We start from the raw sequence: 13,836 nt of genomic DNA, 5'->3' as shown, positions 1-13,836 counted from the left end.
AAAACAAAACACACACCATCAAATAGCCCACAGTAGACAGTATCACTCTCACACCTCACAGTTAGGTGCTGGAGAACTGAAGTCATTTCTTTTTTATCTGTGAATCCCCAGCTGTCAGAAAATAGTAGGCGTTCAGTAAATGTTTGGAGAAGCAAGTCAGTGAAACAACAACAAAAAGTTTCCTTATAAGGACTTGAGCATTTGTCCGTGTTTTTGACAGTTGCCTCCCTGTCTAGTTAGGCATCTTTGATTCCGTGTCTTCTGTTCACAGAATGGCGCGTTGGTCATTTCCTCCTTGTTTCTTGGGTCTGGTTCTGCCGTCAGAGTCCTTATTCTCCAGTGTGACGCCTAGTCTGTCCTTGTTGTGAAAAGTAATATCTGAGAAGGATCATATGGAAAACAAAACAGAAACCTTGGCAAACGCTGGAACTTGACAACTTCTACATAGTGGACCCTGTTATGCCTCAATTCATAGCATGTTGTTTTTTCTTCCCTAGATGAAAATAAACCCATTTGGATGCATGCTGAGGAGAGAGAAGAATGCAAAGTAAGAACACAGTATTTTGTAAAGTTTTCTAAACTGAGTATCAGTTCAGTTCAGTCACTCAGTCATGTCCAACTCTTTGCGACCCCATGAACCGCAGCACGCCAGGCCTCCCTGTCCATCACCAACTCCTGGAGTTTACCCAAACCCATGTCCATCGAGTCGGTGATGCCATCCAGCCATCTCATCCTCTGTCGTCCCCTTCTCCTCCTGCCCTCAATCTTTGCCAGCCTCAGGGTCTTTTTCAATGAGTCAGCTCTTCGCATCAGGTGGCCAAATTATTGGAGTTTCAGCTTCAACATCAGTCCTTCCAATGAACACCCAGGACTGATCTCCTTTAGGATGGACTGGTTGGATCTCCTTGCCGTCCAAGGGACTCTCAAGAGTTTTCTCCAACACCACAGTTCAAAAGCATCAATTCTTCGGTGCTCAGCTTTCTTTATAGTCCAACTCTCACATCCATACTGATTATATTAAACTGATTAAACTGAGTATATTGCTTGATAATTATCTACTTGAAATTCTTTGTTGCAATTTAGGGAAAGCAGAAGGATGGGACGTCTTTTGGAGAGTACGGTGGCTGGTACAAGGCCTGCAAAGTTGACAGGTGAGTCTGCCTTCCTGGGAAACAGACACTCAGCTGTGGGAGGCACTAATGCTTCAAGGGCAGCCTGTAAACCACCTTATGTGTGAAGTTCCTCAGGGTGGTGTGGCTGCACAGGCCCTATTTTCCCCAGATTCCAATAAAACTCCATAACTTTGTAAGTGAGATAATTTACATATACAAAACCCACCTTAACATGATCCCATGGGCAAAAACATGGGCCCTGTTCCTTAACGCTGTGTCTAAGGCTGGCTCCCAGGTTGCAGAAGAGATGGCTAAGCGGAGACACAGCCTTTAAGGCCACAGGGCAGACTCGCAGGAACAGGCCGGCAGCCCTGCGAAGCCAGCACTTTGCAGGTGTGTCCAGGCGCACACCCCATCTCCCGCAGCCTCAGGGCCTCCTGTCTGCAGAGGGCAATGTGGCTCCTCCACCAGCAGCCCGCCAGCCTGGCCCAGTGCCATTTCCTCTTCTGACTGGAACACTTTTCTTGTCTGTAGTCTTTTCCTGCTTTAACTTTCACTTATCGTCTAAGACTCAGTTTACTAGTCTTATATTACTATTTCAGGAAAACTCTTTTATTCTGAGCCCCTAGTTTGGAATAAATATCCCTCCTCTGACTCCCCATAGCACTTTACCATAATTTCTGAATTTCTCATGCTTTCTCCCAGTACTGTGTAAACTGTCTCAAAACATGGAGTATAGCTGCTTTATTTATTTATTTAAAACTATTTATTGTATCTTTTTTTGCTGCATTGGGTCTTAGTTGCAGCACACATGGAATCTTTTTCGTATCCTGCAGTGTCTTTTTTTGCAGCACACAGATTCTCAAGTTGTAGCCCTCCAACCTAGTTGCAATGCAGCATGTGAGATCTAGTTCCCTGACCTAGGATCAAACCCAGACCCCGTGCATTGGGAGTGCAGAGTCCTAGCCACTGACTGGACCACCAGGGAGTTCCCAGCTTATTTCTAAAGCTCCTGTCATCAGTAAGAGAACAGTCTCCTGGAGTGTATCTGTAGTAAAATGAGCTAGATTTATTTCTCATTTGTTAATGAGACTGCTCTGTCAGCAGCACAGAAACACACCATCTGTGTCCACACTGCTTGGTCTTCTTTTGCACACACAGCCGTCATTCTCTGACTCAGGTCCCACTGGTGATGAGTTTTGGATTCGCTCTGTTTCCCCTCTCCTTGCAGAGGGAAAAGAGAAGGTGGATAGCAGTGTTAGAATGTGTGTCCTCTGTACTGCCTGGCAGTCAGCTCTGCTTCCAGGGGAAGCCTGATGGTCACTGGACAGACCCAGTACAGACCTTCCTGTTGAGACTGCTGAGTAGGCTGTGTGAGCGGAAAGAGCACCAGGGTTTGTCCCACCAGCCGCAGGGCTCAGTGCTGTAGGCAGGGGATGCTTGAGTTAGAAGAGCTTTTTAGAATTTTACAGCTAAAATGTCCCGTAGAAATTTAATCTTAGTCAGTATGTTTGTCCTTTAGATTATGTGCTGTTGATAGTGGCTACTCTGAAACTTACATTGAATCATTTTGTGTATTATATGCTTTCTTACAGTCCAACTGTCACAACTACTTTAAAAAACCTTGGGGCACTTTACAGACGTCAAGGCAAATTTGAAGCTGCAGAAACCCTGGAAGAGGCAGCCATGAGGTCTCGTAAACAGGTCAGTCAGCAGCCTCTGCTTGCAGCTTTGCGTCTGATTCTGTTCTATGAGGCTTGTTGAAACACTGCTTTAGAGATAGAAAACATTTACTGTTTTGGTTTGTACAAATACAGTTGGGTTGCCCAAGTGACGTGAATATGACGCCACAGGCACAAGCTGCAGAAGCAGAAGTCAGTCAGAACCGCCAGAGTCAGGAACATCTGTGCCCTCGGGGACACGGTCAAGAAAACAGAAAGGCACCCACAGAGGGGGTGAATGGGTTTGCAGACCACATCTCTGACGCGGTCTAACTTCCAGAATGTATAAGATCAAAAGGACCAGCTCATGAAAAGATGAACTCAGGCCCTAAGTCTACATGTCTCTGAAGATGCTGCAGAGTTGCCAGCAGCACATGGAAGGACACTCCAGGTCGTTAGTCATCAGGGGATGCACAGGCGAACTGCAGTGAGGCACCACTTCGCACCCTCTAGGACGGCTAGAAGGAAAAACACAACAGAAATAGCAAGTGTTGAGGAGGAGGTATAGGGACTGCAGCCCTGCGCACGGCTGGTGGGGACGTGGAGGGCCCAGCTGCCGGAGAGGACAGTTGGGAGGGTCCTCCGGGAGTGAGGCCTGGAGCTCCTGTCTGACCCTGCACGCCCGCTCCTGGCGCCTGCCCGAGAGAGGGCAGCCGGTTGCTGGGGCAGATGCCGCTGGTCCTCCTTTCTCCGCACTGTGTTCTGTGAAGATGCTCTGAGCCAGTGAGTACTGAACCCCTGTTCCTGGGAGGCACAGTCACGTTCCTGCAAGTCTCTGGTCACTCTTAGTCACCAGATTGACACACAGCCTTGTCTACGCTGTGCTTCAGTCAGAGACACCTTCTTTAGTGTATGTTGTTGATGTCATGACTGGCAGCACTGACTCCTGCCTGACGGGAGCTCGGTGTCTCCATAAGGCACGTCCCAGCCTTCTCGCGTAAGCGCAGGGCTCCAGAGGACACTTGAGCGCCACTCGAGGGGCCACTGGCCAGAATGCGGACACCACGGTTCTGAGTAACTCCGACCGGGGGAAGGACCCTGTCTACAGCGTGAGATGAAGCAGGAAAGCAGTGTCATCTTGTTCTGTCTTAGGGGATGTGCATGTCAACTGACTTGAATTTCCCTCCACTCTGTGTGTGTCTGAATCCCCGTGGAAGCACTGAGTGTTGATTTGGGATGACAGATCCATTTTGGCCAGTAGATGAATAGGCAGGTATGGCCTCTGTGAGTGAATACATTCATGACAGCTTTGGTTTCAGTAGGCTGAACGTCCAGACAGCCACACGTTCATCGATGGATGAATGGATACACCATGTGGTATATCCATGCGATGGAATGTTATTTGGAAATAGAAAGGACTACTGAAGCACTTTGCTTCATCATCTGAGGTGTTTTAGTTATGCTGAAACACGGTTTGTAAAGAACGTACAAGGAAAAGGCTTGTTTTGTGCCCTTTAATTACCAGAGTTAAGAGGTTAATATGTTACTATAAATGTGTACGTGTATAAAGATCGCAGGTTTTGGTTTCTGTTTTTAGGACTGGAGGGGCTGATGTGGTTTTTTCCCCAGAATGGTGTATGTGTAGGCTATCATGCAGTTTATGGCGACTTTGGGGCTGGGGTGAAAGTTACCCATCGAGATTCTGTGCAGAGGGATTAGAGAAGGCCCGGCAGAGGGGCTGTCCATGGTCCTCTCCCTGCCTGTGCCCCGCGGGAGCCCCTTCCTGTCACCCTTCCTGAGTCTCCGACTGAGGGGCTGCTGTTCTGGGGAAGGGGACTCTGAGCACGTGCCCTGGGTATGCGCGGCATGGGCTTCTGGCTCTCGGTCTGTGATGCCCCTTTGTCGTCGGGCCTTGCTGTGAACCAGCACTGCGTAATGTTACCAGCCAGCAGCGTCTTAAGTCCGGAGCTGAGCTGTAGGCGTTTGAAGAAAGGGTTGCCGGTGCTTTGCTGAGAACGGCCTTTCCTGACAGGAGGGCCATGGTCCACTTCACCGTGGAAGTCACAGCAGTGTGTGGTCTGTTTGGGGTTGTGCCCCTTGAGGAGGAAACTGTGAGGGTCAGCGAAGGGACGGTGTTTGCCTGAGCCGTCTGGGTTGAAGTTCCACCTAGAACGTCAGACGGGCTGTACCTGGGCATCAGGTGGCTCTGGAGCGCACATGGGAAGCTCGCTGCCGGGCGCTGATGCAGGGACCCGCACTCAGGTGTGCGCGGGTGATCCTGAGAGGAAGGTGCGAGGCTTCTGCTTCCCGTCTCTCTCAGGAGCAGGAGAGTTTGCCCTGAAAATGCCTTTTGTAAGCCAGGGGTTAATTTCTTAAAATGTTGTACTCAGAACAATGTAATCTGTGAGTTTTCAACCTGTACTTATTTTGGAGGTGTGAAACACCAAGCACTTGGTGTTAAAGTGTTAGAAACTGGGCATTTCCCCAGCGTCTCACGACGAAACTTCCCAGACCTGGAGAAGAGACCTTGTCCCGGTCTCACCAGCTAGATTGAGTCGTGAGCGTCTCTCCCCCGTCCATCCGTCAGTCCTTTTGTTGGGATGCCTTTCAGAGTTGTATACCTCAGTACACTTCCTTCTAAATACTTCAGCATGCACCTCATTACCTGGAGCTCAGTATTCATTCATAGTGTTTTAAAATTTGAGGTAAAAATCTCTACAGTGAAATGTACAAGTCTGTATGTTCTTAAGAATCACTGTTCTCACTTACCCTCCAACGCTTAAGAGCTTTTTCTCCCTACCATGTGTTTAGTCATCTCAGAAATCCGCAATAGACGCTCAAAAGTAGAGTCAGAAGGTCAGCTTGGCGGAGTCCTGGGATGCATGGAGGACAGAGAAGGCTGTGAAGAGGCCGGTGCAGCAGTTCAGCAAGAGGACAGTTGCCTTCCCCCACACGGGTTTCTGAGGCTGGTCACTGTCTTCCCAGTGAATGCACAGACAAAACCCACAGCACAGTGCTGGTAGGAGGAGGTTGACAGAGATCAACCCCTGAGCATTTGGAGTGGGAGCACTGACTCCCAAGACCCTAGACCACCAGAGAACTAACCCTGGGGAGTATCAGAGAGTGAGAACTCACACAAAGGAGACCACTTGAATACATGACCCAGCGTCACCCAACCACCAGTAGCGCCCTGTGCAGGACGCCTCATCTAAACAGCAAACAAAACGAAAATACAAACTGAATCATCAGCACACAGGATGACCACCTCACTCAGCCTTGCCCAGCAGAGGACAAACAAACAACAACTCAGTACAAATCTCACCCTCTACGAAGCTTACACAAACCACGGGACCAACCATTAGGACGGCAGAAACCAACAGGAAGCAGGAGTTCAGCCTTGAAGCCTGGGAGAAGGAGACCTCAAATACAATAAGTTAAAAAAAAAAAAAAAAAGAATGTAAAGGCAGATGAAGGAACAAACTGGAAACACAGAAGTCCAAATAAATGAAGAGGAAATAGGCAAACTCCCTGAAAAAGAATTCAGAATAATGATAGATAATAAAAAACCTTGAAAACAAAATGGAGAAAATGCAAGAATCAATTAACAAAGACCTCAAAGAATTAAAGAATAAATATATAGAGAAAAACCACACAATTACTGAAATTGAAAATATTCTAGAAGGAATCAATAGTAGAATATCTGAAGCAGAAGAACGAATCAGTGAGCTGGAAGGTAAAATGGTGGAAATAACTTCTGAAGAGCAGAATAAAGTAAAAAGAATGAAAAGAAGTGAGGATAGTCTCATAGACCTCTGGGACAATATCAAACGCACCAATATGTGAATTATAGGGGTCCTAGAAGAAGACGAGAAAAAGAAAGGGGATGAGAAAATTTTTGAAGAGGTTATAGTTGAAAATTTCCCCAACATTGAAAAGGAAATAGTAAATCAAGTGTAAGAGGTGCAAAGAGTCCCATACGGATAAACCCAAGGAGAAACACACCAAGACACATACTAATCAAACTAACAAAGACTAAACTCAAAAAAAGAATATTAAAAGCAGCAGGGACAAGCAACAAGTAACATACAAGGAAAACCCCATAGGTTTAACAGCTGATCTTTCAGCAGAAACTGCAGGCCAGAAGGGAATGGCAGGATATATTTAGCATACTGAAAGGAGAAAATCGACAACCAAGATTACTGTACCCGGTAAGGATCTCATTCAAAATTGATAAAAAGCTTTTCAGACAAGCAAAAGTTAAGAGAATTCAGTACCATCAAACCAGCTTTATAATAAATGTTAAACTGACTTATACAGTCAAGAAATACAGGAGGAGAAAAAGATCTACAAAATCAGCCCCAAACAATTAAGAAAATGGCAATAGGAATATATATGTATCAGTAATTACTTTAAATGTAAATTGATTAAATGCTCCAACCAAAAGACACAAACTGGCTGAATGGATACAAAAACAAGACCCATATATATGCTGTCTACAGGAAACCCACTTCAGACCTTAAGACACATACAGACTTGAAAGTGAGAGGATGGAAACATATATCCCATGCAAATGGGAAGCAAAAGAAAGCTGGAGTAGCCATCCTCAAATCAGACAAAAGAGACCTTAAAGAATATTACAGGAAATAAGGAAGGACACTACATAATGATCAGGGGATCAGTCCAGGAGGAAGACATAACAATTGTAAATTTCTGTGCACCCAGCCAACATAGGAGCACCTCAGTACGTAAGACGAACACTAACAGACATAAAAGGAGAAATTGACAGTAACACAGTAATAGTAGGAGACTCTAACACCCCACTCACGCCAATGGACAGAGCATCCAGACAAAATTAATAAGGAAACACAGGTCTTAAAATGATACATTAGATGAGATGGATCTCATTGATAATCTTTTGGACATTCCATCCAAGTGCAGAATACAGCTGCTTCTCACGTGCACATGGAACATTCTCCAGGATAGATCACATCTTGGGTCACAAATCAAACCTCAGTAAATTTAAGAAAATTGCCATAAAAAGGAACGCATTTGAGTCAGTTTTAATGAGGTGGATGAACCTAGAACCTATTATACAGAGTGAAGTAAGTCAGAAAGAGATAAATATCATATTGTAACGCATATAAATATCATATTCTAATGCATATATCGGAGAAGGCAATGGCACCCCACTCCAGTACTCTTGCCTGGAAAATCCCATGGATGGAGGAGCCTGGTAGGCTGCAGTCCATGGGGTCGCTAAGAGTCGGACACAACTGAGTGACTTCACTTTCACTTTTCCCTTTCATGCACTGGAGAAGGAAATGACAACCCACTCCAGTATTCTTGCCTGGAGAATCCCAGGGACAGCAGAGCCTGGTGGGCTGCCGTCTATGGGGTCGCACAGAGTTGGACCCAACCGAAGCGACTTAGCAGCAGCAGCAGCAACGCATATATACAGAATCTAGAAAGATGGTACTGAAGAATTTATTTACAGGGCAGTAGTGGAGAAACAGACATAGAGAATAGACTTACGAATATGCGGAGAAGGGAGGAGAGGGTGAGATGTATGGAAAAAGTAATATGTAAACTTATATTACCATGTGTAAAATAGATGACCATGGGAATTTGCTGTATGGATCAGGAAACTCAAACAGGGGCTCTGTATCAACCTAGAGAGGAGAGATGGGGCGGGAGATGAGAAGGAGGTTCAAAAGGGAGGGGATATATGTATACCTATGGCTGATTCATGTTGAAGTTTGACAGAAAACAACAGAATTCTGTAAGGCAGTTATCCTTCAATAAAAAATAAAAATAAACAAAAGAAATCCTCAATAAAAGTTCAGTGCTTGGAGAAGGAAATGGCAACCCACTCCAGTGTTCTTGCCTGGAGAATCCCAGGGATGGGGGAGCCTGGTGGGCTACCGTGTATGGGGTCGCACAGAGTCGGACACGACTGAAGCGACTTAGCAGCAGCAGCATACAGGTGGGAGGAGGGTAGCTGAGATCCTTGAGAAGAGAGCTGAGGAAGAATGTGGAGACTATAGAGAGGGCAGGGAAAGAGGAGTCAGCAGACAGGATAAAACCTAGGAAGTGTGGTGCGCTGAAAGCCGAGGAGGGAAGGGCACGGTGGGATGCTGCTGAGGGTTCATGACAAGAAGGAAGAGAGTCCGCTGGGTTTAGTAAAGAGAAGCCTCGCTGGTCTTGGTGGGAGCAGCTGCATCGGACAGGTGGGATCATAAGTCCCAGATGTCAGGGGATTGAGAATAATTTGGAAGAAGGAAGTGAAGGCAGTTGAGAAAAGGAGATAATTTTTAAAGAAGTTTGGTTGTGTTTGGAAGGAGAGAAAAATGGAGAGAGCAGAGTATATAAAATCGAGAAAAAAACTTGCTTTCAAGTTTTGGACGTTTTAACATACTGTTAGAAGAAGGGTTGAGTGGAGGAGGAAACACTGAAAATGCAGGAAAGTGGGGTTAGTGATGGAACAAGCCCTGGAGAGCGGGCGGGGGCGGCGGCCTAGGGATTACCCTCCCACAGGAGCCTGGTGGCTTCTGTCCTAATTGGAGGAGACAGCGCTGACATTCAGGCGGTTAGCACTGGTACTGTTCAACCAGATGTTAAAACACTTCTGTACCAGTTAGTAAGTAGTATAAGAGTAACTGCAATAAGCAGTAAAAATGATTAATAAAATACATTATAATATGAACTCATCAGTTGAAGTAATGAGATCGCGACAGTTCAGTTCAGTTCAGTTCAGTCGCTCAGTCGTGTCCAACTCTCTGCGACCCCATGAATTGCAGCACGCCAGGCCTCCCTGTCCATCACCAACTCCCGGAGTCTACCCAAACCCATGTTCATCGAGTCGGTGATGCCATCCAACCATCTCATCCTCTGTCGTCCCCTTCTCCTTCCGCCCCCAAGCCTACCCAGCATCGGGGTCTTTTCCAATGAGTCAACCCTTCGCATGAGGTGGCCAAAGTATTGGAGCTTCAGCTTCAACATCATACCCTCCAATGAACACCCAGGATTGATCTCTTTTAGGATAGATTGATTGGATCTCCTTGCAGTCCAAGGGACTCTCAAGAGTCTTCTCCAACACCACAGTTCAAAAGCATCAATTCTTCGGCGCTCAGCTTTCTTCACCGTCCAACTCTCACATCCATACATGACCACTGGAAAAACCATAGCCTTGACTAGACGGACTTTTGTTGGCAAAGTAATGTCTCTGCTTTTAAACATGCTATCTAGGTTGGCCATAACCTTCCTTCCAAGGAGTAAGCGTCTTTTAATTTCATGGCTGCAGTCACCATCAGCAGTGATTCTGGAGCCCAAAAAAGTAAAGTCTGACACTGTTTCCACTGTTTCCCCATCTATTTGCCATGAAGTGATGGGACCAGATGCCATGATCTTAGTTTTCTGAACGTTGAGCTTTAAGCCAACTTTTTCACTCTCCTCCTTCACCTTCATCAAGAGGCTCTTTAGTTCTTCTTCACTTTCTGCCATGAGGGTGGTGTCATCCGCATATCTGAGGTTATTGATATTTCTCCTGGCAATCTTGATTCCAGCTTGTGTTTCTTCCAGCCCAGCGTTTCTCATGATGTACTCTGCATATAAGTTAAATAAGCAGGGTGACAATATACAGCCTTGATGTACTCCTTTTCCTATTTGGAACCAGTCTGTTGTTCCATGTCCAGTTCTAACTGTTGCTTCCTGACCTGCATACAGGTTTCTCAAGAGACAGGTCAGATGGTCTGGTATTCCCATCTCTTTCAGAATTTTCCACAGTTTATTGTGATCCACACAGTCAAAGGCTTTGGCATAGTCAATAAAGCAGAAATAGATGTTTTTCTGGAACTCTCTTGCTTTTTCGATGATCCAGCGGATATTGGCAATTTGATCTCTGGTTCCTCTGCCTTTTCTAAAACCAGCTTGAACATCTGGAAGTTCACGGTTCACGTATTGCTGAAGCCTGGCTTGGAGAATTTTGAGCCTTACTTTACTAGCATGTGAGATGAGTGCAATTGTGCGGTAGTTTGAGCATTCTTTGGCATTGCCTTTCTTTGGGATTGGAATGAAAACTGACCTTTTCCAGTCCTGTGGCCACTGCTGAGTTGTCCAAATTTGCTGGCATATCGAGTGCAGCACTTTCACAGCATCGCCTTTGAGGATTTGAAATAGCTCAACTGGAATTCCATCACCTCCACTAGCTTTGTTCGTAGTGATGCTTTCTAAGGCCCACTTGACTTCACATTCCAGGATGTCTGGCTCTAGGTGAGTGATCACACCATCGTGATTATCTGGGAGAAGGGCATGGCAAACCACTTCAGTATTCTTGACTTGAGAACCCCATGAACAGTATGAAAAGGCAAAAGGATAGGACACTGAAAGATGAACTCCCCAGGTCAGTAGGTGCCCAATATGCTAATGGAGATCAGTGGAGAAATAACTCCAGAAAGAATGATGGGATGGAGCCAAAGCAGAAACGATGCCCAACTGTGGATGTGACTGGTGATAGACACAAAGTCCGATGCTGTAAAGAGCAATATTGCATAGGAACCTGGAATGTTAGGTCCATGAATCAAGGCAAACTGGAAGTGGTCAAACAGGAGATGGCAAGAGTGAACGTCGACATTCTAGGAATCAGCGAACTAAGATGGACTGGAATGGGTGAATTTAACTCAGACGACCATTATATCTACTACTGTGGGCAAGAATCCCTTAGAAGAAATGGAGTAGCCATCATGGTCAACAAAAGAGTCCAAAATGCAGTACTTGGATGTAATCTCAAAAACGACAGAATGATCTCTGTTCGTTTCCAAGGCAAACCATTCAATATCACGGTAATCCAAGTCAATGCCCCGACCAGTAACGCCGAAGAGGCTGAAGTTGAACGGTTCTATGAAGACCTACAAGACCTTCTAGAACTAACACCCAAAAAAGATGTCCTTTTCATTATAGGGGACTGGAATGCAAAAGTAGGAAGTCAAGAAACACCTGGCCTAACAGGCAAGTTTGGCCTTGGAGTACAGAATGAAGCAGGGCAAAGGCTAATAGAGTTTTGCCATGAGAACGCACTGGTAATAGCAAACACCCTATTCCAACAACACAAGAGAAGACTCTACACGTGGACATCACCAGATGGTCAACACCGAAATCAGATTGATTATATTCTTTGCAGCCAAAGATGGAGAAGCTCTATACAGTCAGCAAAAACAAGACCAGGAGCAGACTGTGGCTCAGATCATGAACTGCTTATTGCCAAATTCAGACTTAAATTGAAGAAAGTAGGGAAAACCACTAGACCATTCAGGTATGACCTAGATCAAATCCCTTATGAGTATACAGTGGAAGTGACAAATAGATTTAAGGGACTAGACCTGATAGACAGAGTGCCTGATGAACTATGGACAGAGGTTCGTGACATTGTACAGGAGACAGGGATCAAGAAAATCCCCATGGAAAAGAAATGCAAAAAAGCAAAATGGCTGTCTGAGGAGGCCTTACAGATAGCTGGGAAGAGAAGAGAAGCGAAAAGCAAAGGAGAAAAGGAAAGATATTCTCATCTGAATGCAGAGTTCCAAAGAATAGCAAGGAGAGATAAGAAAGCCTTCCTCAGCGATCAGTGCAAACAAATAGAGGAAAACAACAGATTGGGAAAGACTAGAGACCTCTTCAAGAAAATTAGACATACCAAAGGAACATTTCATGCAAAGATAGGCTCGATAAAGGACAGAAATGGTATGGACCTAACAGAAGCAGAAGATATTAAGAAGAGGTGGCAAGAATACACAGAAGAACTGTACAAAAAAGATCTTCATGAGATCGCGACAGCCATTGGTAAAATGGGCTTCCCGCTGTACCTGAGATACTTTGCAGCACCGTCTGCCGGTGGGATAGCGTCACTGCCGGCTAAGCGGCTGCTTTGAGCCTTATTAAACTCTTTAAAATTGCGTGTTCAAGTTGTCTTTGAATTATGGAGTTGCTATTGCTTCTGAATAGTTTAGCTTCTGCTTTGATTTTCTTGCTAGTACATTGTCATTCTTGCATCAGTAGTAAATTGCAGTGTTTTAATATTTACAAATTCAAGAATTTTTAATAAACTATTAAAGCCAAACTTAAATAAAGAGATAAAGTTTGAAAAATAAATAAATAAATAAAACTTCAGTGCTAATGGATCAAACCCTTGTCCCCCTGCCTGGCTCGCAGGGTCTTGACAATGTTCACAAACAGAGGGTAGCCGAAGTGCTGAATGACCCTGAGAACACAGAGAAGCGGAGGAGCCGGGAGAGCCTCAGCGTGGACGTGGTCAAGTACGAGAGCGGCCCTGACGGAGGGGAGGAAGTGAGTATGAGCGTAGAGTGGAACGGGGTAAGTACAGTACACAGCGCGCCCGTCCAGCCCTGCCGCGGAGGCCGCGGCCCGGCGTCTCCCGGCTCGCTTGTAGGCAGCCTCCTTTTCTCAAATTAAGTACAAATTAAGCCTTTTGTAAGTTCGAATCTTCTGCTAATACTGCAGTCTGTTACTTGTTTGAAGAGATAATTGTCTTCTCTTTAGGAATCTGTGAGAGCTGTTGGCTTTCCTCTGAGCACGTAATGCTGATTGAGTGTCCTGGTTGTTTAAAGCATACTCCATCATCTGGTTTGATTTTAATGTTAGGATTAGTGCGGCAGAGAACTAACTCGCTTTTTTAACTTAACCCATTTTCATTGCTAACTTCAGTGCTCCTAATTTCACTGACGAGGCTGCTGTAGATTTTGTTAGAATTAATCAATCCTTCAAAGGAAAATGATGATCCCAAGTAGAACTTGTCTGTAGAAGAGAACAGGACAGGGCCTCCCACGCGGCACTAGTGGTGAAGAACCCACCTGCCTATGCAGGAGACGTAAGAGACGCAGGTTCAGTCCCTGGGTGGGGAAGAGCCCCCGGAGGGCATGGCAACCCACTCCAGTATTCTTGCCTGGAGAATCCCGTGGACAGAGGAGCCTGGTGGGCTACGGTCCATGGGGTCGCAAAGAGTCAGACACGACTGAGCGACTCAGCACACGCACGCTCTTCCTGTCCTGGCT

At 45.7% G+C, this 13,836-nt stretch overlaps 1 protein-coding gene across 28 annotated transcripts in view; it reads left to right on the top strand.

The window, feature by feature from the left end:
- Positions 1-13,836, top strand: part of KLC1 (kinesin light chain 1) — a 70,206-nt gene that overhangs the window by 41,133 nt on the left and 15,237 nt on the right. For 11 of the 28 annotated variants that reach the window (XR_014070888.1, XR_014070884.1, XR_014070883.1 and 8 more), the window contains exons 10-13: positions 498-547; positions 1,084-1,151; positions 2,708-2,816; positions 12,977-13,111. Coding sequence is in view for 18 of the 28 variants with exons in the window: in XM_081548595.1 (XP_081404721.1) it covers positions 498-547; positions 1,084-1,151; positions 2,708-2,816; positions 12,977-13,111 (362 nt within the window). In the remaining 10 variants the exon portion in view is untranslated. Of the gene's footprint in view, positions 1-497; positions 548-1,083; positions 1,152-2,707; positions 2,817-12,976; positions 13,139-13,836 lie in introns of all 28 variants that reach the window. The other 17 variants (XR_014070885.1, XR_014070879.1, XR_014070880.1 and 14 more) reach the window with 3 other exon arrangements.

The sequence above is a fragment of the Giraffa tippelskirchi genome, chromosome 12 (assembly GCF_054371585.1).
Source record: "Giraffa tippelskirchi isolate mGirTip1 chromosome 12, T2T-mGirTip1v1.2.pri, whole genome shotgun sequence".
Taxonomy (NCBI): domain Eukaryota; kingdom Metazoa; phylum Chordata; class Mammalia; order Artiodactyla; family Giraffidae; genus Giraffa; species Giraffa tippelskirchi.
This window is presented reverse-complemented; position numbering and strand designations above follow the sequence as displayed.